This window comes from Chroicocephalus ridibundus, chromosome 11, assembly GCF_963924245.1.
Source record: "Chroicocephalus ridibundus chromosome 11, bChrRid1.1, whole genome shotgun sequence".
Taxonomy (NCBI): Eukaryota; Metazoa; Chordata; class Aves; order Charadriiformes; family Laridae; genus Chroicocephalus; species Chroicocephalus ridibundus.
This window is the reverse complement of record NC_086294.1, coordinates 21,057,587-21,084,375: the sequence shown is the minus strand read 5'-3', so window position 1 is coordinate 21,084,375 and position 26,789 is coordinate 21,057,587. Positions and strand designations below refer to the sequence as shown.

Sequence of the window (26,789 nt, the reverse complement as noted above, 5' to 3'; positions counted from 1 at the left end):
ATTAAACAGGAGCTGCTGATTGCTGTTTCACATGTCGAAGCATGAGGTGGGAGCTGAAACTGCAATTAACAGACAATTATTATATTTGGTTGTAAGAGGTCGCATGAATAAACATATCTCTGTGGGTTTCAGTTTTTAATCCCTTTCCCTGTTTAATGTAAGGAGAAGTGTAGGTCATTTCTTCTTATTGTTTTAGTCGAAGTTCTCGAAGGCGACGCGTGCTCCTAAGCAAACCAGCAGCGAGCTGAAGGCCAAATCTTTGGCTGGGGTAAAAGGCTGGGAATGCCGTACTTTGTGGGGAAAAGGCTGTGGGAGGGGGCAGCTGAATGAAAGCCAGGGAGGCTCTGAAGTCACTTGGTCGGAGAGGGGTGGGAGGACACCCGGTGTGATGAGCTCACAGCTCCGCCAGGGACTTGCCCTGTGCGTCCGCCCTTTTCCTCCACAATGGTTGGTGGCTCGGGTGCCCTTGGCCTGAACGGGGATTTCCTATAGGATGGTGCCTGCCGAGCCTCAAGGTTGAGAGGTCCCCCCGGATGCCTCTGAGCAGTTGGGTCTTTTACTCTGGACCCAACGCTTACCCATTTGCCCCTGTTGGGTTGGCTCCTCTCCTGCTCTGGGCTACTCTGGGGAGCAGAAATGTTGGATGTTGCCTCCAGGGCAGTGCTTCTCTGTCTCCCTCCCCTCACCTCAAACCAAATCCCAGGTGTTGACATTGAGATAAGTTGAGAAATACAAATAATTCTAATGCTGGATGAATAGGGTTGTGTTCTCCAGATCAAGACCCCACTGTCAAGCGTGCGTGTGTACACAAACATACCTATACGTACTGCCTGAGATAGACCTCGGGAGAAATCTGGGCAAATTCAACAACCTGTGGTGGCTGTACTGAGGGGAGAACAGTAGAGGAGGAGGGGGGGAGGCACGCAACAACGTTCATTGCAACTTCACAAAGTACGCTTTTGTTTTCTTTTATTCTGAATCGATTCTCATTTGCAATGTCAACAGCTCTATCTACTTCAGCATGGAAACTGAAGGATAATTTAGGGTGAAACACAGCTGCCCTTGTATATAGGGGAAAAAATACTTAATAAAGATCTTCTTGTTAAAATGATGGTTAACAGTGTGCCGTCTGCCGTGCAGCTACAAACTCTGCAATTTAACTTAAAACTGCATCAAAAGCTTGTGATGCCAAAGACCCACTCATCAATAGCGTCTCTTGTTAGATTTGTACAGCATAAGCACCAGTTATTATGCGAAATAGCTATGCAATTTTCTACAGCTCCCAGCTGTTATTTATTTAACTGAGTTTATTACACTCCGTGCTTCTTAAAAAACGTGCATATATATCCAAATCTTCCTCCATTTTGCTCTTGTGCTTGCAGGTTGTGGTATCTACAACAGTCAATGTTGATGGCCATGTGTTGGCAGTGTCGGACAATATGTTTGTACACAACAATTCCAAGCACGGGCGGAGAGCTCGAAGACTCGATCCCTCGGAAGGTACGCCTTCTTATCTGGAACATGGTAGGCATATAATTTTCATTGGTTGGCATTGCTACTTTAAATGTGGATTTATTTGGTTTGTGTCTCTGGCTGCTGGTTTCAAATTGTCCTGTAACAGTTTATACCTTTGGGACTGGCTATTTTAAAGAGACGGGCCTCCAGACTGAAGGGGTAATTTTACAAGTAGGTCAGCACCAAATGTAGTGAAATGACAAACCAGTAGGCAAACATGGGTGCGGAGTCTGGAGTCTGTCCTATGTGTCGGTGAAGTGTGGTGATTTCTTTCTTTTTTATCTATTCAGCACCCAAATTTTGGAATCTGATCTTTTTTTTCCAAATTGCCTTGGGCTTTGACTGGGCATCTAAAGGACACTGCATATTTTCTGAAGTGCTCAGCACCCAAATCTCGCATTGGATTTCTATAGAGTGCTGAGCTCTCTAGGAGATCCATCTGCTCCTTTGAATTGCCCTAAATGGAATCAGAGCCCTTTTGGAAATCCATCTGCTTACTCAAGCCATGGACGAATGTTCTTTTCTGGCTCCAGCTGTGCCAGCTGAGGAAGTTGCTCTTCCCTGCGTGCCACAGCTGCTCGTCTCCTGCCTGCTGCAGGCTCTTCTCCACCATGGCCATGCCAGCTAAGATGGTTGTCTGATTGCTCCCAAGTCTCCTTCAATCCGAAGAAATTATTTTGCGTTAAATCGTTTAAATAATAATTCTCTGCCAGTCTAGCTTATTTTGCTGAAATGATTGAAGGAGAAGCGGTGCAAGGCAGTTTGTCTGGCTTTTCTGAAAGGACAGTAAGCCCCAGCAAGGGTGGGACGGGTGCACGTGGCTGGAGGCTGCCTGGGGGACGGTAATCTTTTCTGTAAGATCAGCTGGTCCTGGAAGAGAACATCTGCGGGTGAGTGTAGGTGCTTAAAAAGGGAGTTGTTGAGTGTAAATGTACTTTGAAAAATCTGGATTTGATTAATGTTTTGTTTTGCTCTGTGTCCTCAAAGCTGATGACTACTACTGAAAAACAAAACAAAAACAGAGGGCATTTCACTCCCTCTCCCTGTTCCAGCTTGGTAGAAAGCTCTTTGTCTTCCAAGGCGTTTGTAATCCTAGACTCAATAGGTGCTTGCTCCCTCTAAGAGATGTGCACCCTCAGCTTCCAGGGAGGCAGTTCAGTGTAGAAGGCACCAGTCCTTTATGCTGGTTTGTTGCACAAATATTTGCCAAGGATCTGATGAATAATTAAATAGATTTTTCCAAGGAGTTTGAAGAAACCAGATAAAATTTTCTCTGGGAAAGTGAATGCCACTCAGAAAAATGTTAACTAGATATGTTAAAAGAAATTATTAATACTGAGAAATGGGCAAATGTGTGGGTTTCTGCTACTCAAGCTTTCTATTCTGTTTATGCTTTCAGGCATCAGTCCTGCAAGCACTTATGCATATATTTAAGATTATGCGCACATATGGTCCTGTTGGGATCAATGAGGCTTCTTGTGTCAGTAAAGTTGAGGGTATTGATAAGTGTTTGCAGAATCGGGTCTGTAGTTCACACTTACTAACCTAAAATTCTTAGCTCAGCAGCGTTTCTCATTATATAAACATAACTTACATCTGTATTTATTTAGCTCTAACTTTTTATGTAGGCTATGAGCCATTTTCAGCCATAATTCAAGTTATAGAATTTTTTTTCATCCTGCCAACAACCTAATTTAATAAACAAACCACTGTCATAATTTTTGCTGAATTTTTCTAAGGAATGTATGAACTCTGTCTTTATTAATTAGCAGAAGGCGGAACGTTACAAAAGGAAACCTCTCTGTCCAACTTTGTAATCTTGTCATTAAGTCTAGCCTTTGAAAAAAACACTCCGATTTTTTACTTATATTCGTACTAACGTAGGTGCCATCTTTTCTTTCTTTCCCCACCCGCTCTTGCAGTCTTCTCAGTGCGTGCTTTTGGTCAAGGCAATACTTACTTTTTCATACATAAATTTTCTTATTTACATGCATGTTGTAATAGCATCGTGTTGTACCACAACTATTGTTCCCACTCCTATTACCTGAGGGATTCTGTTAGCAAAATGAAACAAAAAAAAATAATCCTATGCTTACATATCTACACAAACCCTAGTTCCTGTGCTAACATTAAAAGTCAACATCTGCAAAATATCTCCGTGTGTACTTTTTGTGGGAAAGGTGATTTTTCTAATCTACTTTCTCAGGCACCTCTCAAGTAACCTCATAAAGCAACCGCTAGTAAATTCTTACTTCTGGATAGAAACCTCCCCACTACAAAATTGCACTCTTCCCAAAGGCTTGGTGGAGCCTTTCTTTTTAACCCAAATCCTTCAATCCAGCTCTCCAGGAATTCTATGCACATTTGGGTCCAAGAGACAGGGGAAAAAAATCATAAAAATAAATCCAGTAACTGTTTTAAATGTTGGTATTAAATGTCTAAAACACTTAACTGAATGAAAAAAAAAAAATAGGAAAAGTCTCAACTGGGCTTAATGCTGTTGAATTTTGGGCAACCACCACGAACTTTAGACCCACAGGAACAGATGACAGTTTTCTCCACTGAAATTACTTTTTAGTTTGAGTCCCAAAGTACGTTATTTCCCTTCAGTTTGTGGAATTTTCATTTTGGATAATATCTTGAAGCGTAAGTAGCAGAGACAGTTTGTTTGTCTTTGCTCTTTCCAGCTTTTCTGCTGGGGAAGGGCAGATTGACCCGAAGTACCTGTGAATGGTGGAGTGGGAAGCCAACGCAGTCATGGCTAGTTTGTCTCTGGTTTATTGCTCTGGTCAGCACCTTCTGATCGCAGGTTCTTAAACGCTGGGATCTAACTGTAATATGCCCTTGACGAAACGTATTCCCATGTACTTTCCGAGGTCTTTAACTCTTTAACACAAATATCCCATCACCACAGAAATGGATGCCCGACTGCGTGGGGACTGGCGAAAGGGGAGAGGGCATGTAGCAAGCAAATGTGCTGGTTGCCTCGTTTAGTTAGACGATATCCAGCTTATTTTTCCTTACAAAGTTGTTTTGGGACATGCTGCTCTTAGACATGGAGTTGCAGAGACTTTTGGTGCCAAAAAGCTGGAAAGAAAGCTTTTCCTCCCGAGCCACTCGGGAGCCTGGTGTGTCCACATTCCGATTTTACCATCTCATTAGCAGGTAGCCTGGATTATTTTTGGGATATCCAACACATCTCTATTTATATCTTGCTTGTCAGATAGTAAAATGAAAGTTCCTTTTCGTAGCTCGTCTCTCTGAATGCAACTAGGAACCTGAATCCTGGTTTCGTATCCACACACACACTGTCCTCCTTGAAACCAGCGGGTTAAGAAGCTCCTATTTCAAATAAATATATCTATCTTTCAAAAGTAATAGCTGGCAGAGGCCAATTATTTCATACATCTCTGTGTGGTATAAATAGGGTAAGCCACAGTAATCTGTGGTTTTCAGTAATTATCACTTTTTCATTCACAAATAGTTGAATCCTCACTTGTTTTATATTTATGGTAAACCAGAAAACCGGTGTGGTTGACCTTTCTAAATTGTACGTATACAGTAAGATGTACAGTGAAGAGCCAATAGGCCCCAACCAGGGGAATGTGTTTCAGCATCTAGTTCATCCCGGGGTGTCAATTTTAAAAGCAAAATCTTTCCCTTGCAATTTAAGTGACGAGTTTATGGAAGGGGGGAATTCTGACAGGGATTGCATCAACCCTTTTCAAGTTCACCAGCATGAAGTCCACCGCTGCAGATGTCTGCAAAGTGTCCAGTTCAAACTCTCATGTCGCTGCAAAGTAAAAATTCTTTTTTCCCCCAAATCTTTGAATGGCTTTGCAAGACTGTAAAGCCAATTGCAGCATCAGTTTCTCTATTATTTTTCCTCACTGGCAGAATGCAATGCCCTCGAAAAATGATAGTCCCTGAGACCCTGTCAGTTTGCATGCTCTAACACTTTATTATCTAATGATCTAATATGCAACAAGGCAAAGAGGGGGTGCTTATCACCCTGACAGAATGCCTAAGAGAAGTGACTAAATTACTTTATGTACCATTAGCGCTAGCTGCCACGGTGAACTCACTGTGAGCATTTATGCAAATATTCCTGAATACATTCAAGTGGCCTTGTCAGGAAGACGACTGACAAGCAGCTTAAATGCTTGGGTTTTTAAAGGGACAGTTTGATTTCTTTTCCTTTTCCTACCTCCTCCTCAGGAGAGCACTGAAGAATTAGGTGGTGGTGAGGTTTGCTGGCGATTGGGTTCTGAGTCGTCTCAACGGCAGCAAAAGATGAAAGATGCAGAGTAGAAACAGGGACAAATTGTAAGACATGATGTCAGAATTTGCAGATGGAAGCCGAGACGACCATGATTTCTAAAGCAATGTCCTGCCATTATTTTCATATGAAATATATATAAATCTGAGTGAGTGTACATATATCTAAAATAGGTCATTATATAGCTAAACCATTATTAGTGGCTGCCTTATACTGGAAACGGTAGTGCATGACGGGATTATTTGATCACTCTACTGTGGTACCTGAAACAGTCAAGCTTTTCCAACGTTGTTTTAGTTCGTGATAGCAATGAGTGATTCAGACCATTTGCAGTCTGCAGACGAAAACCTCCCCAATGAATGAAAAGCAGTAGCTGCTGTGCCCCAGCCGGGCGCGTCGGGTGGATCCTCTTGTCAGCAGTGGGGCATTTAAAGAGCATTTACTGCTAATCCTGCCCATCCTGGGCAATTTGAGAGCCCGCAGGCACCGCAGTAGGCACATTCGCAAATTTTCCACTAAATCTTCAGATTTGAAAGCAAAAAATGATTTCTAGGCTGTGTCTTAGTTGATTATATATTTTCTATTTAGGTTAATAAAAAGGAAAGTTTTTCCCCACCTTATAAGCTATTTTGAGAGGATAATCTTTAAAATAAAGCTTGAGACTGACTGCCCTTAGGTATCACTGTTGTCTAGTCTGACTCTTACCAGAATCGTTGAGAGAGGTCATTGTATACCTTGAATTCAGCTGCACGTGCTGGGCACACCAGTTGACGATTCCTGAAGGATGCTCAGAAATGTGACGTAGTGACGTGGTTCTTGTGCTGTAAGTGGCTTTTCCACAACTTTCACTACTACATTTTTGGTGATACGGATGGTCATGAAGAGGATGCCCCTATCAATCAGCTCCATTTTAACCACTTCAACCCTGAATCTCTTGGTGTTGCACAGGTCCGTGCTAGTTGATGAAATTATTGATACAAGACAGAATACTGATGGAAGCGAAAAATATTAGCAAGTTGAGAAACGTTAATCTGCAAAAGTTGATCCATAGCCTTAGATGGCATAGGTTGAGATTCTTAATCAAAGTTAGGGACTACTGCACTCACAAACTGGCAGGTCTAAACAAAGAAACTTTTAATGTTCGACTTGTTTCATCTGTGGATGGAAGCACCTGTTATATCTTAGTGCTTCACTTAAGAATGTTTTCATGATTATGTGAAAAATATAAACACACAATCTTTTTCTGCACTGTATCATTCTATATAGAGAAATGCACTGGGCTTGATTTATTATTTAGAAGGAAAATATTGAAAAAAAATATTAGGATTCTACCACTCTACTTGAGGGGATCTTGTATGTTATTCTGAGTTACGCCTGCTTTCTAATTTATTTTCTATGAGGGAAGAATACCTAGGGTTGTTGGACATCTCTATGCATACACAAGGGAAAAAAATGTGACTTTCAGAACATTGCACAACATGGATAGTAATAACAGTAAGTGAGCCTTGATATACTGAAGGATTGCAAAACTTCAAGCTGGAAATCATTTTCTTTACTTTTGCCAAGTTGTCTTTTTCATATCGGTTCCTTCATAAATGCAGTGACTCATAAATTCAGGCAATTTTTTACATAATGGCTTGTTATGTGTTCTTGGAACTTGACCTCACTGAGCGTGTAATATTAACCTCTTCGCTGCCCTGTGGATTTACTGTATGTTTCTAATATGAGTGAGCACACCAGGGCTGGATTAGTCCAGTATGTCTGCTCAGATGGAGCTAGAGCATTTGTCCCTGTGAAGAGACAAACCATGGCCAGAAGGTTACGGTGTAAAGACTCCAATGTGTTCTCCCCGAGGTTTTAACTCTGGGGACCGTTGGAGTAAGTTGCCAAAACTGTGTCAGGTTCTCTACAGGTTGCAAATGTTAAGTCAGGACACGGTATCTTCCTAAAAAGTATACGGCGGGTTGGGGAGAGGTTAAGGTTTGAGAAATCCCTCACCCAGGAATGGCTGGGTGAGGTTCCATGGTGGGCGCTGTGCGGCTGTCAGGCTGCGATTGAAATGGCCCCTTCAGGAGTAAAATTTCGGGATCCCTCAGGTTAGCAAAACACAGCAGAGCTCAGATTCGTACAGCTCCAATTTCGGTAGCCAAAACTGCGTTAACAAAATTATGCCCCACTGAATTATGCTGATGTCTTTTTTTTTAATCTTGACCAGAGCAGAGTAGCTGTCTGCAGGCCCAGACCCCCGCTGGATATTGCTGAGAATTTCCCAAGAACTGGGGGGGTGGAGCTGCCCTTCTCACAGCCAGGCACGTCAAACAGAAAATCTTCTGTTTCTGTTTGTCTTGGGCATAAATCAGCCATCGAGGAGAGGTACTCAAAAGCTTAGGGTATCTGGCTGCAGCAATTTTGATCTTTGAAAATTTATTTTTAGTCTAAGGGCAAATGGAAAGAAGATTTAAATGATTTTCTGAGACAGAGACTTTTAACGGTTGATCCGGGCAAGGAGATTCCAGAATTTCAGTTCTGCCATTAGGCTGTGGGTATTTCATGAAATTGGAGTTGTGCAGTTGTGATTTTTTTTTTTTTTCAGTATTTAAACATTATTTCATGACATATATGTACTAACTCTGCTGCCGCCATGTCGCAGGAGACTAAAGAGATACTATTTGAAGTATTCTAGTCTTAAATAAAAAGGATTGCTGTTACATGATGCCCATGGAAATACCCCCTGAAAAGTCAAGTTCGGGTACTCCAGGTGCTGCAGTTAGAAAGGATTCCTGCTTGACAGTCACTTATCAGGGATCTAGTGTCATGTCTAATTGAAAAAGGAAAAAATGCTACAATGGCAGCGGGAAGCACCTTGATTTTAAACAGATAAGGTGTGGCAGTTTCTACCTGTGAGAAGCTGCCCTTTATGTTTTCCAAATAAATGAAAAATAAAACAGCCCTTCCCCCGTACTATCTAAACGATGTCAAGCTGTGATAAGTTGTTACCCTCTATTGTTATGAGGATGTCATGAATTCATGGAAAAATAGTACCTGGATGAAGATAGAGCGCATTTTGTGAAGTTCCCAGAGGAGCTTTCAGAACTGTGCTCCCAAAATTGCAAAAAGAAGAAAACATGGGGAACACGGTCATTAAAATTCGATACAGATTTGTGTGAAAAAAACCCTGTTTTGTTACGGCAAACAGATAAGGGAGAGAAGTTCAGATGGAAATTCTCCGATCACCATGAGCGTTGACTCTTGCGTTGAGAGTTAGACCGACCGCTTTCTGCAGGTTCGAGGTTTCTTTCCAAACCTCGGAGGAATCAGAGTACAGTCATGCAAGTAGAAAACCCTTAGCTACTCTGTTTGGCTGAAACTTCCCAGCTACCGATGCAGGAGAACATTCAGTAGCACTCAAATAGGCAATGAATATTCATAGATAATGAGCATTCATTACATTTCAATTTGCTTTGCTGGCCACCATGTCACTAACACAATGGCATGATAGGGGAGACGAATGACATTAGGATTAGAGAAATGTTAGAGAGCTACTGCACCCTATGGCAGTGACGTTTTGCCAGGCGTCGTTTTTACAACCTTCCAAAATGTGCACAACAGCAAATGACAAAATATTATATTCTTGTACTACGATTAATATAATTTCTGAACAAATCCCTCTAACTTAGCTTTTCAATTATAGGATGCTTTTATTGTTGTTATGTTGGGAAAAGATGTTTTTTCACTCCAGTCCCCTGCTGATTTGGGCAAAGTACAAAGAAAAAGGATCTTGTGAATTGTGGTTTGTAAACGAAGGCCAAGAACTAGTGATTTTTTGAGTACTCACCTGGATGTCATAAAAGGTCGCGATTGTCAAAGAACGGTGTTCACAGCAGTTTGCAGGTATCTGGACGCTTCCAAATGTTTCCCGTTAGGCACCCCAGCATTTAAATACCCCAAAGCGACTGGCGATTAGGAAAGGTCTCTGTTCCCATGGAACTTACATCCAAAGCTGTGAATCAGCCGAGTGCTAACAATCTCGGGATTAAAGTTTTGCTTAGATGAAAATTTCCCACCAAATTGTCATTTCGAATACTCCGATGAGAAAACTTCACAAATAATGAACTCGGTATTTTTTGCATCTCTGGCTGCACATCTTCTCGTTGAAGGGAGAGAAGACCAGTGTGAGCATTCGGGTTTCTCTTACTGCCCGTTGCAGGGTGTCTGCCAAGTGTGTCCCCAGAAAAATGACTATTTGACAAAGCTCCTCCATGTCCGAGGAGATGAGTTAATAGCATAAACCAGGAAACCGATGCAGAAAATGGAACCTACCAGGGTGGGATCTTCGGAGTGGTTACTCTAATCTGGGTTGCCATCTGAAAATTATTAATGTTAGTAGTAAGGAATAAAAATAAACTCCTAATAATTAATATTGGAATGGAGACAGGCTTTGTGTTTGGCCCAAATCCAGAATACAAGACTTTCAGGAGTGCGTGGCGTTGCAAAACGTGTGCTTTCATTAAAGCCAGTAGTACAACTTCATAAAGTGTTTTCTAGAATCTTAGCCCAAACTGTTCGCTGAGCATAACCAGAAAGCTTTGTGTGTCACAATTAGTCCTTTCTGCTTCCCACCTTCATTCCATGACTTACAGTTCTCTTTGTGACAAAACAAATCTTTAGCGTGAAAGTGACTGTAATATCAGCAGTGCTGCTTTCTGACCTCATCGAGCGACGCAAATAGGGTTAGGAAGTTTATTAAAAAGACCAAGAGTAAAGTTTTATGAAAAACTTGTCTGAAACTTAGCAGTTTAAATGTATTTCTCAAAAGTAATTCAGACATCTATATCTGCAAGTTAAGGTACAAGGGCCACTGTGAGGTGCTTAACAAGATACCGTCCGTCATGAAGTGGATTTTTAGGATTTTCTGAACTTGCGATCCATTTTTATGAGTCAAGTGGTCGCCCAGAAATGTAGGTAGCCCTGCAATCTTCTTGGAAATTCTTGCACCTCAAGCCAAACTCTCAGAGCACCAAGGTGCCTAAAGCTGCGGGTAGGTGTTTAGTGGGATTTTTAAAACTCCCACAGGCTACAGAATTTCTATGCCTGTCTGCCAGGATCTTTGAAAATTCCATTAAGCGTGCTTACTGGAACCACTGGATAGCTGTGGGCTTCCACAAATCTGGTCCCAAATTCTGCAGGAACCCATGTGCTCTTTACTGCACTGCTGTTGGAGTGTCTGTTAGCAATGGGAGCACAAGGAAATTCAAAATTAACTATGTTTCGTTAATACCATATCATTATGGTTTTGTAGCAACTCTCTCAGAGGTTCTGGATCTATCCCATGATGAAAAGCAAAGCGTGTTTCCCGCGGAGGTCCCTGTTTGGGTTGTGAGGTGGCCGCAGATGTGCTAGATCTCCCCCGCTGCTGGAGACTGAACAGAGCGCTCGCCGTGCTGCTCGCTGAAAGCCCCTGCTTGCAGATGGAATTCATAGGTTTGGTGTTACCTGATCTGCGCCGAGAGGGAAGGCCAGCACTCGGAGGTGAACTGCAGGCCTGACCGCAACGCGGCTCGTCTTTCCAGCTGCAGCTTTAGTTTGTGGGTTGGGGTTTGAGGTCACGGCGCTGTGCCGCAGTACGTTCAGGTGAGAGCATCGCTCAACTTCCTGGGCTCTTTGAGGAGATGGAGAGAGGGAAAAAATTATTTCGGATGAGGTTTGGCTCTCTGAGGTGAAGCAATTCTGATTAGGGGCCCTTTGGGGAAAACGATCCCCTTCCTGGGATCGTGAGCTTGAAGGCGGCAGCGAGCGCTGCCTCCTCATTTGGCCCCCAGTCTGAGCAGCGGTGCCTGCTGGAAAGCCCCAGAGTCAGGTGCCTGTTCAATATCAGCTGCCAAATATTTTTTATGGGGTTGCTTCTGGCTGCTTCCTACCCATGGTACCGTCTTGCCGAGGTCCCTTGGTACTTTTGGGAGCCAGCACGGAACTCCCGGCTCTCCGGGCGTCCAGAGGTGTCTGCCCATGTCTGCTCATCGTATAGCGGAAAGAGGATCCTAATTTAGGCAGACTGACTCACCCAGCCAGAGCTGGAGTCTGACTTCTTACGTGCTGCAGTGCCTTAGGTAGGTGGTCTGAATATGGCCCTAAATAAATAAATACAAACATAGCATGACTTTATCAGACACGCTGAAAGAACAACTTCTCTAAGCATTTGTAGGCTTGAGTCCAAAGTATTCACTTCTCAGATTTTCAGCGTGCTGGTTTTATGTGGTGTCACTGCTGGATTGATACTATGAACTATAAATATATTTTTATGCTTGTGTTTTTGCAAGTAAGGCCTAAATGGCTGGGAGGGGGTGCTTGACCCTGCCTCCAGCGCAGCACAAAGAACAGAGGAGGAAACGGTCTGAAAGACACTGCACAGCAGAGACAAGGGGGTCTCAGTCTCCGCAGCGCAATCAGGGCTTCTGCTTGAAATGCAATTCGGGTTACGTCGCCTCCATTGCTGTCCCGCTGCCATCACAAACACGGGCCGAGTATCGTATTGCATTCCTGAATCAAACCTCCCAAATAATACTATTAATATCAATTGAATTATTTTGTTTATTTTTCTTATCCTCCCTTCCCATCCCATCCCAGGTAGTCGTTAGTTTGTAGTATTTTTCTGGCCAGGACAGCAATTCAGTTAAACCTTCTGATCGCCGGGATGCTTTTCTTAGGGAAGAGCCGGCCGGATTCCCTGCCCCTTCCCCTGGCCCAGGGCCTGGGCACCCGAGGCCGTCCATCGGACCTTGGTCTCCCCGTCGGCAGCTCTGCGTAACCTGTCAGGGAGACAGCCCGAGCACAGTTTTTGCACGTGATGAATATGGATCTTTGCTGCGTCTGGCAGGCTGCAACAATGAATGCAGAAGACTGTCATTAATAGATAATAAAAGCAGAAAGCAACATTAATGGGAATAAGCTTCTCTTTTACGGGGGCTGATTATTACTTTTTTGTTCTTGGCCTGTGACTAGATCGCGACGCAAATAACAGCTACCAACGCTGTGTGCACGCATGTGTTTTGTTGTTGGCTGGTTTTTAATCTGGAATATTTAACCATGATATCTTCAAAGTGCGATTGTGTCATACATTCTCATACACTAATAGATTTCAAAGATGAAGAGCCTTGCTGCTTTATGTTTAGCCGTGCCTTCATCTATAACTTTATGGCAGTATTATGGCTTAATGAATTGAACAAGTCCCAGAACAACAACAAAAATGCTTTTTTGTTTCAATTTAGATATTGCATACTTTGTTCTTCAAACGAGTAATAAAACCAATATGTTTCTTTAGTGGTAAACTTCAGGCTAACTTCGTCTCACATTACTAATCAAGTACTCAAGGATATGTGCGTGCACACATACGTGTGGGTGTGGGTGGTAAACAGGCGCTTTCAGCCGTGGAGCTAGGCATAGGCTGAACATTCGTATTCCGATAGCGATAGGCAAACCTCCGAGAACAGATGGAGCAGAGTTCAGCACAAAGGTTTAATCCTATCAGGATGATTCCTGTATGGCCATCTGGATAATCCGGCGCACAAATTCAGTGCCTGTTAAAAATACAACGTAGGCCAAGATTAGCGTCACAGATTTTCCACTAGGCTTGTTCATATTTGACTTTATGATTCTCAGACTCCAGAAAATTGCATTAGAGAGCAGCCTGTGATTTGTGAGAGAAATCAGACGAGGAATCAGAACTCTTAGGGTACTTGAATTTCCCCTCAAGAAACTGGATTACAGGCACTGCCTGTCCCTGCCACAACTGCTTTGTGTTTCTACGCGGGTTGTTCTGTGTCTGAGAGAGGGTTACTGCGAGCTCTCTGTTGTGGGCAGACATTCTCGGCTCTGCTGAACAAAGAGACTTCAGCTAAAAATTAATTTTAGTCAGGGCTCTTGTTTTTATCAGGATGAAATAAATTCTTTGTCTGCTGTAGAATCCATCTCAGGTGAACTTCTGATTTTTGCGCTCTATCACATAGCAGGGTGTTTAACTGATTTCGGGGGGGTGGAGTTCTGGTTTTCTCATTGTGGTAAGTGAAAGATTCTGTGAAAGTTTAATTGATGCTAGTATTTAGTTTGGGGGCATAAGGATTTAGACTTAGACTGCTAGAATAGTTTCTGTGTATCATCGACTGAACCTTGCCAGCGTGACCGTGACATACCAGTGTACGTCCGAACACCAAGACGGGCGCTGCTGTGCGTGGGATGCTGAACTTTTTATACCTTGCAGGGGTGGGATGCTGTGGCTTGGGAGCTTTTATCTTGACCTACGTTCTGACTCCAGAGAGGTTTGCTGTGAGAGATTGACAGTTTTGTTAAGGTACTGTTGGAAAATAAGAGAGAAAATGAGACCAGGGTGATGGTGAAACAAAACATGAATTTAGAAACGGCACCCACCTGCCCTTCCGTTAGGTTGGGATTCAGCAAAACAGTAAAGCAGAGGGTTAACACTCAGCAAGTGTCTGGTTCCATCCTATAAAATGCTTTGCTGGTTCAGGACCTTCGTGAGCAGCACTGAAGGACCAGGCAGTTAAATTAAGTAGGTTTTGGGGTATGCGAGCTATGCGGTGATGTTTGTTTTGACAAACTTTTAGGGTTGATTTATATTACACATTTTGGGCTTCCATTCTCAAGGTTGCCTTCATCCTCACCCAGAAATTGCATCAGCGTAACTATTTTTAAACTCTAGTGCACTTAAACAGATGCAGTCTCCTTTCTGGACATTCTTATTGTTTTGAAAATAGTCAGATTGGCTTAGCTGGGCTCTGTAACTTTATCAGCGGAAGTTAAATCAGAAGGAAGCCATTGAAATTGAAACGAGAGAGGCATATAGGATTTTTTCACTGTTTTACTAATGAAGCTTTCAAAGTCCACATTCAGATAAAACGGTGCAATCCCGCGCGTATGTGACACGTTAGCCCCCTGCATGCTATTGCCTTCAGCTTCCCGTCTTTTAGGAACACTGTTCCTGCGCCTTTCCAAGTGACCCCATGGGATGGAGGAAGGAGTGAAGAAATTGAGGTGTAATAATTTGGGGGCTCACAGTAAAGCGTGTATTTTGCTTGGGGCCAAAATGCACCCGTGAATCCCTGAGGGAGGAGGACGTGCTGCAGCAGTTGCTGGCGTGGTGCTTGGGTCTGAGCAAACTTGTCCCCAGTTTGGAGCTGGAAGCGCGGCCAGTATTTGGTAGGCCCCGTGCGATATTCTTGGATGCGCTGTTCCTCCTCCTGATCCTGTGCGTGTACATCCCCTGTGCAGCCGAGCTGCCCGAGACAACGGAGGCGGTGTCAGCACTGGAGCTGAGGAGCCGCGCTGGTTCAGGCAGAGTGCTGGCTTTGGCCAAGGCCACCCACGGCACTTTCTTCCCGGTGGACTCAAAGTGAAAATCTTCCAAATTCGGGGCAAAAATAATGAATGCAAAAATTATAGTTTAAAGCCTGCTTGAAATTTCCTTGAAATAAAAAAAAAAACAAAAAACCAAACATAAAAAATTTTCACAATAAAATTGTTAGGCTTCTTAAAAAAAATTAAAATACGTATAGTTATATATATATAGAGAGAGAGCGTATATATATTCAATAATAATAATAATAATATAAATACTTATTTTTATATATATATATTCATATTTAGGCTGAACCTATATAATGACTTTAACCAAATTTTCAAGTGTTTTTGCAACATTACATTTTTCTTGGCGAAATTATTATTTGCCAGACAAACACAACAGAGCTCTCTTTTTGAGGTCAAGTTTTACTGACTTGCAGTGAAATGCTAAGGACTCTTACCGTTTTATTCATTTTTGGAAAGCAGGAGGTAGCTCCTGAAGTAAAAACCAACCAACCAACCAAAAAAAAAAACCAAAAAAACCCCCAAACCAAAAACTTCCCTGTGTTTGAAAGAAGGAATGAAACTGCATCTCTTGCAGTCGGAGAGATTGCTAATTAGAGGTAACTCTTTTTATTTAGAGATAACTAAATTATGGAAATGTTTTAAGTAACATACAGAGCGGACTGGTTTTTGTAACACATCTCTCATTATTCAGGATTGCCTCCTTTTTCCATGCAGTCATTTTTCAGGCAGCGATCAACAACTGAGAGCTTTGGAAATCATTAAGGAGAGAGAAACAAGAGGACTCCATGAATTGCAACTTTGCTAGCTGAGGCATCAGGAAGGATAAAAGAGAAAGACTGGCTTAACTATTGATTGTAGGTGGAATATTATACCAGGTAATTTACATTTTCAATTCCCATTAATGGGAACTGAGCATCCAAAATGTTAGGCGGAAAATCGCAGCCAACACCTTTAATTTCACTACTGGAAAACAAACAAAGGCAACATTGCCTCCCTTCCCCCAGCCTGGAGGGATTGCACGGTGCTTGTATTTTTGGTCCGGTGATTTCACCCAGCGCAGACGTCATGAAGAACCAGGAGGTAGTTGCCATCTTTGGCAGGGTGTTGTAATCGTTAAAGCTTGCAAATGCCAAGTCCCAAATATCGAGATGCTGTAAAGGAGGGAGCTGGGAAGGGGGAGCGGGGCATCGCGTCCTCGTGCCTGTGTTGCATAAAGCTGCGTGAGTTATCTCCTCGAGAGGGAAACCTCTGTTACCCTGTTTCCTGCACAGCAGCTGCTTATTGTCAGGAGAGAATAGGAGGGAGAGCAGGCTGCGATATGAAAAAGGAAAGCAGGAAGATCATCACTTTACTAAGATAAACACCAAGCGCATTGTTTAGCTTAAGAGTGCAGATTTAATGCTCCGCTACAATATGTAAAAACTCTGCCACATTCCCTTTCCCTGAAGTATCTGTGAATAACCCTTTGGGATGGTCCCGCAGACTTTTCCCATCCAGGCTGGCTCAGCTGCTTTCAGCTGCTTTCAGGTGCTTGTGCTGGATACAGCTCCGGCAAGGCCTCCGCAGGCTGGGCTGGAACGGTACCGTTGTGTGGGCACACAAACTTCTTAGGGTCCATCCTTTCAGCGTGCTCCAAGTAGGTGGGCAGAGGAGGACAACTCCTGCTTCTCAGCAATGAGAAAATTATTTTTTAAAAAAAACCCCACCCAAACTCAAAACCTTCCAAAATACTTGGTTCATTCTCTCAAACTGGCAAATTTTGGAAAATTATAGTTTTCGGTTCTGAAAAAAACCCAACTGCTTTCCCATGATAAAATCAATTTCTTAAAGTGCTTAATGTGGAAAATCCCCTTTTTAAGGAGGAAACACACCTTGCCAAACTGAAAATGTTGATCAGAAAAGGGGCCTTGAGCGTCCCAATAGGTGCTGTACACCGTCGGCTCCAGAGTGCTGCGGGAAAGGAATTTAGGCTCAGAGCATTCGTGGGCACTGCCTTGCTCGGGGTTGCAAACCCTACGGGATTCCAATAGCTATGAGGGAAGATCTACAACAGATGACGTAAAAGTGCTGTAGAAATCCCAGAGGTAGCGCTGAGTCGCTGCTACGTTTGACTCCGCAACACTGGGTAGACATAGCAGCTCAGTTCCTGAAACCAGCGTATTGGCATTAATATTTCGGCTCTGATGCTGCTAGTTCTCATGTCGGGTTGGATGCTCTACTCGCTGCACAGGGTGGTCTACATGTAACTTAAGTGGGTTTTGAAATGGGAAAACCCAGTTCCGTATACATTATGTAGCTCTTGGCAGCACTGCACTGAGCGCTGCCCAACTATCTTAAAAAGTCTAGTTCCTTGTTCTGCAACTTCTTCGGCTGGGTTTTTAAGCACTTACTTCAGTGGTTTCTTGAATCACAGCTTCGTTATTAAGTCACGGTTTTTAGTGCTTAGAACTGATTTGTCTTGATATTCTGAAAATCAGTAGTTTGGCGAAAGCATTTAACAGGTTGCAGGATCAGACCCGTAAACTGTGGGTTAATCTGTGGCTTATTTTTATATATTTAGCCTGGAATTAGGTTTTACCCAAGAAAAAAAGGCAAATTAAATTAAACTCCAGATATTTTCAGTACTTCCTGTAAGATGAGACATAAATTCCCCATTCCTCTGAATTCCCGGTTTTAACTGCCTTTATGCAACTCTCTTTGCGTGTCACGATACTCCTAAAGAGAAGAAAAATAAAAGCATGTACCCCATCATTTAAACTCCTGTTGTGATGCGGCAATTGTTGTCAGAGCCTCATCTATGGAATAATGGAGGGAGAAACCACACTTCACGATAAAAACTGCAGGCGAGGTCATTCTGACAGTCACCAGCACAAACTGGATATTAATCATAGAGCAAATACGTTTCAGAAGGTAAATAAGAGCAGTCCCAGAGCCCTGCTGATAGCTGTGCATCCCACTGATTCACCTCACTGAACATTTACCTCTAAGCTCAATTAACCCTTATTCCAAGGCCACCCATAAACTTTGTGGTAAATATGGTTTTTTCCTCTGGCCTCTGTTTCCTATCAGTGGAATAGATCATTGCTGTTGCTGGATAAAATGCTGTCTCTGTTGATGAACGCAGGTCCCTAATTAAGAACATGAGATGTCCGGTGTGTGTTTGTGAGGGACTTGAATCTGCAGCTCGTCGAGTCTGTAAATTCAGATGCTCGACGCTCCCGAGGGCGGCTGCTATTTCTCCTGTCTTGAGGTGCTATTTGAGGCAGACAGAAATGCTCCGGAGGCAGAGGGATGGGGACGCGGGGGAGAGGGATTTCCTACTGCGATCGCCTGCGCACAAAGTTAGTTGTTAAACGCGCACAAGAAGCTATGAGGAGACGTTATTGCTGCTGGTTTGTTATTATTATTGTTGTTATTAGTATTATTAGCGCTGTTATTATTCTCCCTTCCAAGCATTGTTCAGAGGCAAATTGGAAATGTGGTAATTAGGCCCTGACTGGTAGTGTAGTACCAGTGTCCTGAGCCAAAGTTCAACACCCTGAAATGAAATTTAAACCAATTAATCTGTTAGATTTTTATCGCTTGTCCGTGTTTTCTCAGCAATTCCCTCAGCACACGGCCTTTGATCAACTCTCATACAAAAGCTAAAATGTGTGCCTGCTGCTAGCAAGATGGGGCTGACATTAACATGGCACTCATAAAACAATCAGAGCAGTGAAGCCCTCAAACAGACAGGGCATAGTAATATTTAATAAAAGCGCACACATAATCTTCAGAATTAGCATTTTGTGCCTTGCAGTACCTTTGGGAGAAGAGCTTTTATTTGTGGAGTGATCATTATTATAACAAAGAAGAGCTACCTAATAATTTCCACTTTAACTCTGCAATATGCCACGAGCATTTCTGAACCATTATGCTAAACTGTGGCGGGGTAATCATTTTATTGTCACAGTTTGAAGGAAGAAAAATCCCCTGTATATCAGTAGCTAGGGGAGTACGAGAACACAGGAACACACTGACACACACAGCACGCAACGAAAAACTTTTCCTTTTTGCTACCCGTGTGCTGAAGTTGGTACCTACCATCCTTTGTATGTAAGGTGATCAGATTCAACAATGTATATTCTGAGGAAAGATAAAGATTTCAAAAGAACGTCATTTCCCCTGAAAGTCATTGTCGTTTCAGTCGGGACGGACAAACGACAAGCCTCTCCTTGAAGGGTTAAGTTAAGCTCTCTCTTTATTACAAACTTGGCTTTCTTATACTTATGGGTACGCTGCAATCTCTGTCTCTGCTGTCAAAGGGTCTACGGGCCCGCCATATCCCCCAACAAGTCATTAAGGTTTTTGCGCATAAATCCTTAAAATTTATCCATAGCTTTGAAGTCAGTGGCAAAATTCCCGTTGGCTTTCGTAAGTTTGGGATTGCAGCGCCTCCCTCTAACATCTCTATCTGTTAACTCAAAACACGGAGCGGCACAATGAAACGCGTCAGGTGTTAACACTGATTTGCCTTGATATTATGCAAAGAAGGAGAGCAGCTCATTAAGACTCATGACCATGAGGCCGTTTCAGCAGGTGGAGGATGTGGCCCCATCACCTCCAGCAAGGAGCCGCAAGGTCCGTGCCTGCAGTCGGGGGGGGTCACGCTCAGTTTTTCCGCAGTCCAACGACTCTTCTGAAAACATGCAGCAAACGTAATACGCTCACGCCAAAGTCTTACAATCTTATCTGATAGTTAGGCTACCGAACTCTTTTGCTTCTGGTCGTAGTTGTGCCAGCTGTTCATTTTCAAAAACAGGTTTACATGTGTAAGAACGTGTAATTATTCTTTTTTATTATAATTCTCCTCTGACTTAAAGTCCATTGATGTTATCAGTCACGTACACTTCATTGCCTTTACTAGAACTGCTCTAAAGTCCTGCACTGCATTTTTTCATCAGTGAAGTTTCCGACTTCAACCAAAATCTCTTTTTCTACAGAAAACCATACATTTTCTGCAACTTTTTTGGTATTTGTTTAAACATCACTTTAGGAATGATGCTTTGGTGTTACAGAAGAGCATGTGATAATGTTTTGAAACAAAATATTTTTTTCTTGGAAATATTAAAAAGTGATATAGCTAATTCCAGATGGAGATTCTGGAACTTTGCATTCTGCAAAAAAAAACCCCAAATGTTCTGTGCTGTGGTTTCTCTTGTGACCAAAACAAAATGTAGAAAAATCAAGGTCTCCAATGAAAAGATTATTCTGCCCGGCTGTGTTTTTCTAGGGTTACACAGAAGTAAACACCTTTCAGACAGCGCTTTGAAAGTTGCCAAATGATTAACAGAAGAAATATGAAGAGCTGAGGGCCTGAGCTGGCCAGACGTTTGTACCAGGGGCATAAATAGAGCTGAGGTCATTGCCGTGCCCCCCTCCCAGCGTTACCTGTGGTGACACTGGCAGATGGGACCCGATTCTTCCATCCTCCTTCCTGGTACTCCAAGGAAAGGGCCTGGGAAGGGCAAAGTTTTAGTATGACCGATGTCCAAAACGACACTGGCAGTTGCAAATATGTCATTGTATAAACACGTCTTGTGCCTTCAAAAACAGGTAGCCGTCTGGGTGGCTCCCCCAGCACGTCTCCTCAGGCTTCCTCGGGATGCAGCCCTTCAGCGCAGCTTCCCCTGCGGGGCAGCACCTTCGTGCAGCCCTTCCAGTCTTTACAGACGCGCGCATTTTAAGATCAGAGAACCTGCGTGGGGAAAGTTGGGAAGTCCCACTGGTTTTTGTGACTGGTCCCAAGGGAATATAATGGCTTGAACTCTTTTGGGAGTGCACAGTGCTCTCGCGGCTTCTCAGGTAGTGCCTGCAAAGGGAACCAACCTGCCCTGCTTATTAAACCAAGTCCTGACTTTTCCTCCGGAGAGGAGGCATCCTGGGCTATTGCCAGCAGTTTCGGTGAGGCACTGATTCAGCACAATTGCTACGTATTTAAATAAAATTACACGTGCGAGTGGTCACATTGACTTTGCAGGCGAGAGCGTCCAGCGAACAACCCACATCCCCAGCGCGGCACGAGGACGCGAGTGTCTGCACAAAGCCCCCCCCCAGCTGCCATGGGACTTGGCGTGAATGTGGTATTAAGCACATACACGTATAAAGGATCAGAATCAAGTACGTGAGGCAGCACGGACAGTGCAGCACCTTGCCCTTCTGAGTGCAATGTAGGTACCACCATCTGACCACCATCGTCAGATAAACAGCAAGACCTTTAGTGGGGACCTGTAACTGCAGAACAGGATCTTGCAGTCATTTTAAAGATGAATTGAATCTAGAATTTTGAAGCCTGCATGTGTTTTCTGTTAATGGCTTATGGTCTCAAGCAGCTTTTATTCACTGGTATTTAGGAAAAAAATGTTGTTTGTAGTCTTTAAGAGAAGTAGCTCATTCTCTGACACATGGGAAACTGATTATCTTCGGGTTTTATTGTGGGGTGTGTGTGTCCACAATCAACTGGAAATACTGGAAAGGGTGTAATTTGGAAGTGATTTTAATTTTTATTTATGAAAAAGTTTGATTCTGTGAAAGGGTTAGATGGCATTCTGAAAAGCTGCTTTCACTGTAAATCCATTGCTGTGAGCTTGGCTGAAAGGAAAGGGTATAGTTTGGGACTTTGCAATGGTTTTTATGCACAGTTTTATGCAAGTAACTTGAATCCAAGTTAAACGTATTGAAGTTACTTCTGTGTGCGCGCTGCATTTTCGTGACGGTAATGTTAGGATGTTTCTTTTGTTAGCTCATGTAAAAGTTAACGGCTGTGCTCTGCGAAGTTTGGAGTTAGGGTAATGATTTTTTTCCTGCCTGTGTGTTTGTGTTTTTCACTGGAGCTGGCATCCCCATCAGCTTAAGTAGTGGAAAAGTTTGTGCCTGACACTTACAACCTTTTGTAGGTAGGGACGGGGTCTGTTTGCTCCCCATGCATGTGTTCCGTCACCGGTGGTGCAAGTCTGTAGCAGTGCCCACGGAAACACTCGCTGCTAAGGGTGACTCAACAGCTCCCTTCCCAGCTCCCTCCGGCTTCCCAGCCCCGCGCCCGCCCTGCCCGGGGGCTGGGGGGAAGGAGCTTCTCACCAGCCTTGCCGGCTCTTGCAATTAGCTCCAACCAAACAGAACTTCACTAAATAATCGTAAGAAGCCTGTCTCTTCAGCGCTTTATGTCTGGAGCATTTTAAAGTAGGCTTCTGTGAATGAATTAATTTACTGTCTTTATTTTAGAAGAATGTAGGGCAGGGGCTGTGCCACTACACAGCCACATTAGGTGACTTGTGGGTGCAAGGGTGTTGTCTGGATGGTGCTAACATGTGGGCGGCTTTCACACTCCTGTCTTCCTAGTAAATCCTTACCTGATGAAGTGCCTGAGTGCCCTCCCTTGAGTACGTCATCAAATACTCAAAGTTACAAACCAAGTCAACAGCTCAGCCAGCCTTTTGGCCGAGTAGCAATTCACAGCCAGATGCCAGCAACCCTAAAAGAAGAGGTATATACGCAGATGTGTGTATATATATTTACACATATATATATGCAGCTAATGAAGTCCTGCTGATTGATACCTGATTGACATTGCAGAATCCATGTGGGCAGTGGCAGCCCTTCATGTGTTTTCAGTGGAGCCAGCCTCTTCTCTCTGCTGAGGACTGGGTTCACATCTAAAGGAAAGAATCTTTCTTTTCAACATTGAGGTTGACTGGTGGAGTTTTGCTGGAATCAGTTTTTCATGGCTAATGAAATTGTTGAGGTACCCACTTTACTTAAAATTTTATCTAATGGTATGGTGTCATATTTTCAGCTCATGCTGTATTAGCAAGGAGAAGCTGGTGGCATTTGGGACGGAGTTGCTTCTTTTCATCAACCTGTATGACCACCCTGAGACTCCGCAGCTGAGTTACCCAGGGCTTTTTGTCTTATTCAGGTTGTTTTTGTAGTAATGTTGTTCCTCTTGCTTCAGCACAGTTAAATTCTGGTATACTCCAGTACTGCAGAGGAGGAGAATCGATATGTGGATGTTTATATTGCCCTATCTCATCAATATATAAAGTTGAGCGTGATTCTGCTTAGATGGTCTTAAACCAGAAGATCTTGCACCAGGATTTGAACTTACTACTTTGAGCAGCGCTTGAGATTTCAGCATCCTCTCAGGAGGCACTTAGTAGATATGGTGCCAGGAAAGCGGCTAGTGAAAGCCTCGACGAGTATGTCAGAGTGCATTGCACAAGCTGCTTCATTATCCAGTAGACGTAACGTAACTGCACTGACTAGGTGGCAGGGTTATAGGTTTTGGTTTTGGGGTTTTTGTTTGTAGTAGCCAAAGCGTTAAGCATGGCAGGGTGGTTTAATACTAGAGTAACCTGGATCTGATTGCAGAATACTTAAAGAAATGCTGAGGGTTACACTCTTTTTTATTTAGCCAATATTTTCCATAATATTTATAGGAGTTTCCTTGATGAATTTAGATTATGATGGATAATAAAGCAAGCTCACTGGAGATTGTTTTATTAACTCAGGTATTGCGTGTTTCATATTGAATAAAGGTAGGGATTTGTCCTGATTTCCAATTGGTCTCTGCCCATCGTGCTGTGATTTTTTTGTTAATGTAGGCTTAAAGAAGTTAATTTTTTCAATGCACGTAACAAAACCAAACAGAAATTAATTGAGAAAAAATGCTTCCAAAGATACAGTTTGAGGTCATGCACATGTACTAGAAAGAATGTGATTGCTGAAATCTTTGTGTTAGTAAGGGGGAAAATGAAAGCTCCTTTTATTTTATTTTTCTCAAGTCTTCTATCATTAAAATCCGGTTCTAACAGCAGAATACTTCTCTTTTTCATGTGTGTTGAAAAGCAGCTACACCATGTATCAAAGCCATCAGTCCAAGTGAAGGATGGACTACAGGAGGTGCCACTGTCATCATCATAGGAGACAATTTCTTTGATGGGTTACAGGTCATATTCGGCACCATGCTGGTTTGGAGTGAGGTAGGTGTTGTCTGAACGGTAATGTCTAATAGCTTTGTCTAGCTTACAGCCAGCCTGTCCTCTTTTTTATGCCACATGCTAAATCAGCAACAAATGTTGAGATGTGAATCCTCTCCTCATTCAGTTTTATGAAAATAATTAGACAAATTTACCTGTGGCAGAAATCCATTATAGCCAGGGGATTTGCATCTCCTCTCACTGGCCCAGAATTTAACTCAGTGCCTTTTATTCCAAGAAAAGGGAAGGATAAATGCCTGTGTGAATAATTCTGCATTTAGCACTACAATCGCTGAGGGCCCACAGGAAACAAGCGTTTAGGTGATCCTGCTTTCCGGGGAAACTGGCTGCTTGTAGCTGCAGCTCAATGAGGTGGAGACTGCAGAAATTCAGCGCCTCTGAACAGCATATCCTTCAAGTTTAGGTGCTTGGTGTATAAGTACCATCCGCATCATGGGAACCGGATACACAGTATTGTAGCTGCAGTGGAAAGCACGGACTCATCATACCTAGTGGGAGCCTCTGTAGTTTCACAGTAACCCTTTTCTTGTTTCTCATCCAATTTTGCTGTTCCTCCCAGTTTCCTAAATCCTCTCTTCTCCTGGCACATAATTAAACACGGGGTCTGATATTTCCCAAAAGCCTGTGGAAAGTTAAAACCCTGGCAGCGTCACCCGAACGGCCACTGGCACAGTGCGCAGGGCCACAGAGGTTGGGGCAGAGCCCCCATGGCCTTCGCCGGGACAGGAGAGCAACTCCGAGGAAAGGTTTACATTTTGCATGTATGATTTTTCAAAAGCATTTTGGCGGTTTTATAAGATATTTGTTATTTTCATGATTTTAATACTGAAATAAACATGCTAACAGACAAAACATCTCCGAAATAGCTATACCGTGCTTACCCAGTGATGTAAGGATCTTCTGATGCATTGCCTTATATCGTATAAATATTAACATTATTGCTTAATTCATATCCAGCACATTCCCCCTACTGATTCCGTTGCACATATGGCAGCATTTTTTCCATACGAAGAGTATCCTCTAATGTCCTTCATGGGCTTCACTATTCTCTCTCTCTCTCTCCCATCCTTCCACTTGAGGACGAGTGTGGATGAAAGGGCATTCCAGAAAAGGAGATATATTAAATGAGCCCTATTCTAAAGCCCTTATGTGATCATGAAAGTGCCCCCTGGGTCCCGTGTAAGCATTTTGTGTGTTAGGATTGAAACCATTATGGCTACAGACATTTAACAGGGAAAGGTGAAGAGGCTGGGAGGAAAGCGCTCTGATTTTGGTACCGCAGAATTGGATCTTCCATTATAAAACTTGATTCTATTTATTAGTGGAAGCTATTAATTGGCAATTCCTAATCTCAGGAGAAATGGTCAAAACATTGTTGCTGATGATTGCAAGGCCTTGTCATAAAATTAATAATGTTAGAGGGGGTCCAGACCAAAGTCAGCCTGTTTGCGGTGGGTGCTACGATGGGCTGCGAGTTGGCTTTGAGCGAAAACTGTTTCACTGTCTCTCCGTTACAGAACTGATTCTCAGTTTCATAACCTATGAGAGCAATAAAAACTCCGATAGGGGAAAAGAAATGATTTCTAAAAGAAGCAGACAAACACGATAAACAAGTGCAGAAATGGATGAGCTGTCTGAGTGATCCCTAAATAATAGTGATCTATAAATAGTTCACATGACACATACTAGCCACCTATGTAGTACAAAATCAGTTTTTGCATTTACCTTCTCATTTCTAAAAATGTCTAGTGCATTTTCAGTACCCAGGAAGAATATTTTTCTTTTACTTCAATAGGGTGTAGAATTGAACTGTCGATCTGAATTTCAGAACCGTTTCAAACCGGGAGCAGGTTCGTCCTGCGTTGCCAGGCAGGCCCGGTTGTGAGCAAACCAGCGCATTCAAGAAGAATCTTCAAGTTCATTCTGTTGCTTCACAGATCCAAAGAAAACATGTTTTTAACTGAGCTGCAGAAAATCCAAAGCAAAACTAGATAGGAAATGGAAGAAAAAGAGTGAGTCTCGCCGAGCATTTTCGCATGGGTTTTTCTAGCTTCACTTTCAGTTATGATTGCAGGTGGTTTGAGGGATGAAGTCTAATATTTAAATTAAGGATCATTTTGCCACGGACTTTGCATGGGACCTTGGGCAAATCACATAATCTGCTTAGAGTTCAATTCCCTTTCTCTAACATAGTAATAAGATTAGTCACCTTCTTTGGAGAGGTGCTGCGAAGATAATTATCGTGAAGGTCCTATATTACTCAGATTTTATTATAGCAAAATCCATGTAAGTACCTGAGATGCATGGATATTTAAAATATAAATCCTACCACAGTTCAGAAGCAAAGTTCAAAGCCAAAAAAACCCCCATTGTTCATTTTAAGGGCGGATTTGTTGCTGTCAAGCAGCATATGTTATAAATAATTTGAAATGTAAATAATATATTTTTAATTTATTTTACATGTATTCAAGTTTTGTAATTGAAATATTTATATGCTTGAAATGGAGTTGACTGTGTTAAAAAAGGAGATTTAAAATGGTTTCTGAAACACATATTTATTATTTAAACATATATTTTAGCTG

At 42.8% G+C, this 26,789-nt stretch overlaps 1 protein-coding gene across 14 annotated transcripts in view; it reads left to right on the top strand.

The window, feature by feature from the left end:
* EBF1 (EBF transcription factor 1) overlaps positions 1-26,789 on the top strand; it is a 287,079-nt gene that overhangs the window by 187,631 nt on the left and 72,659 nt on the right. For 5 of the 14 annotated variants that reach the window (XM_063349002.1, XM_063349005.1, XM_063349000.1 and 2 more), the window contains 2 exons: positions 1,383-1,524; positions 24,056-24,189. In XM_063349002.1, coding sequence (XP_063205072.1) covers positions 1,383-1,524; positions 24,056-24,189 — 276 coding nt within the window. The remainder of the gene's footprint in view (positions 1-1,382; positions 1,525-24,055; positions 24,190-26,789) is intronic. The other 9 variants (XM_063349004.1, XM_063349008.1, XM_063348999.1 and 6 more) reach the window with 3 other exon arrangements.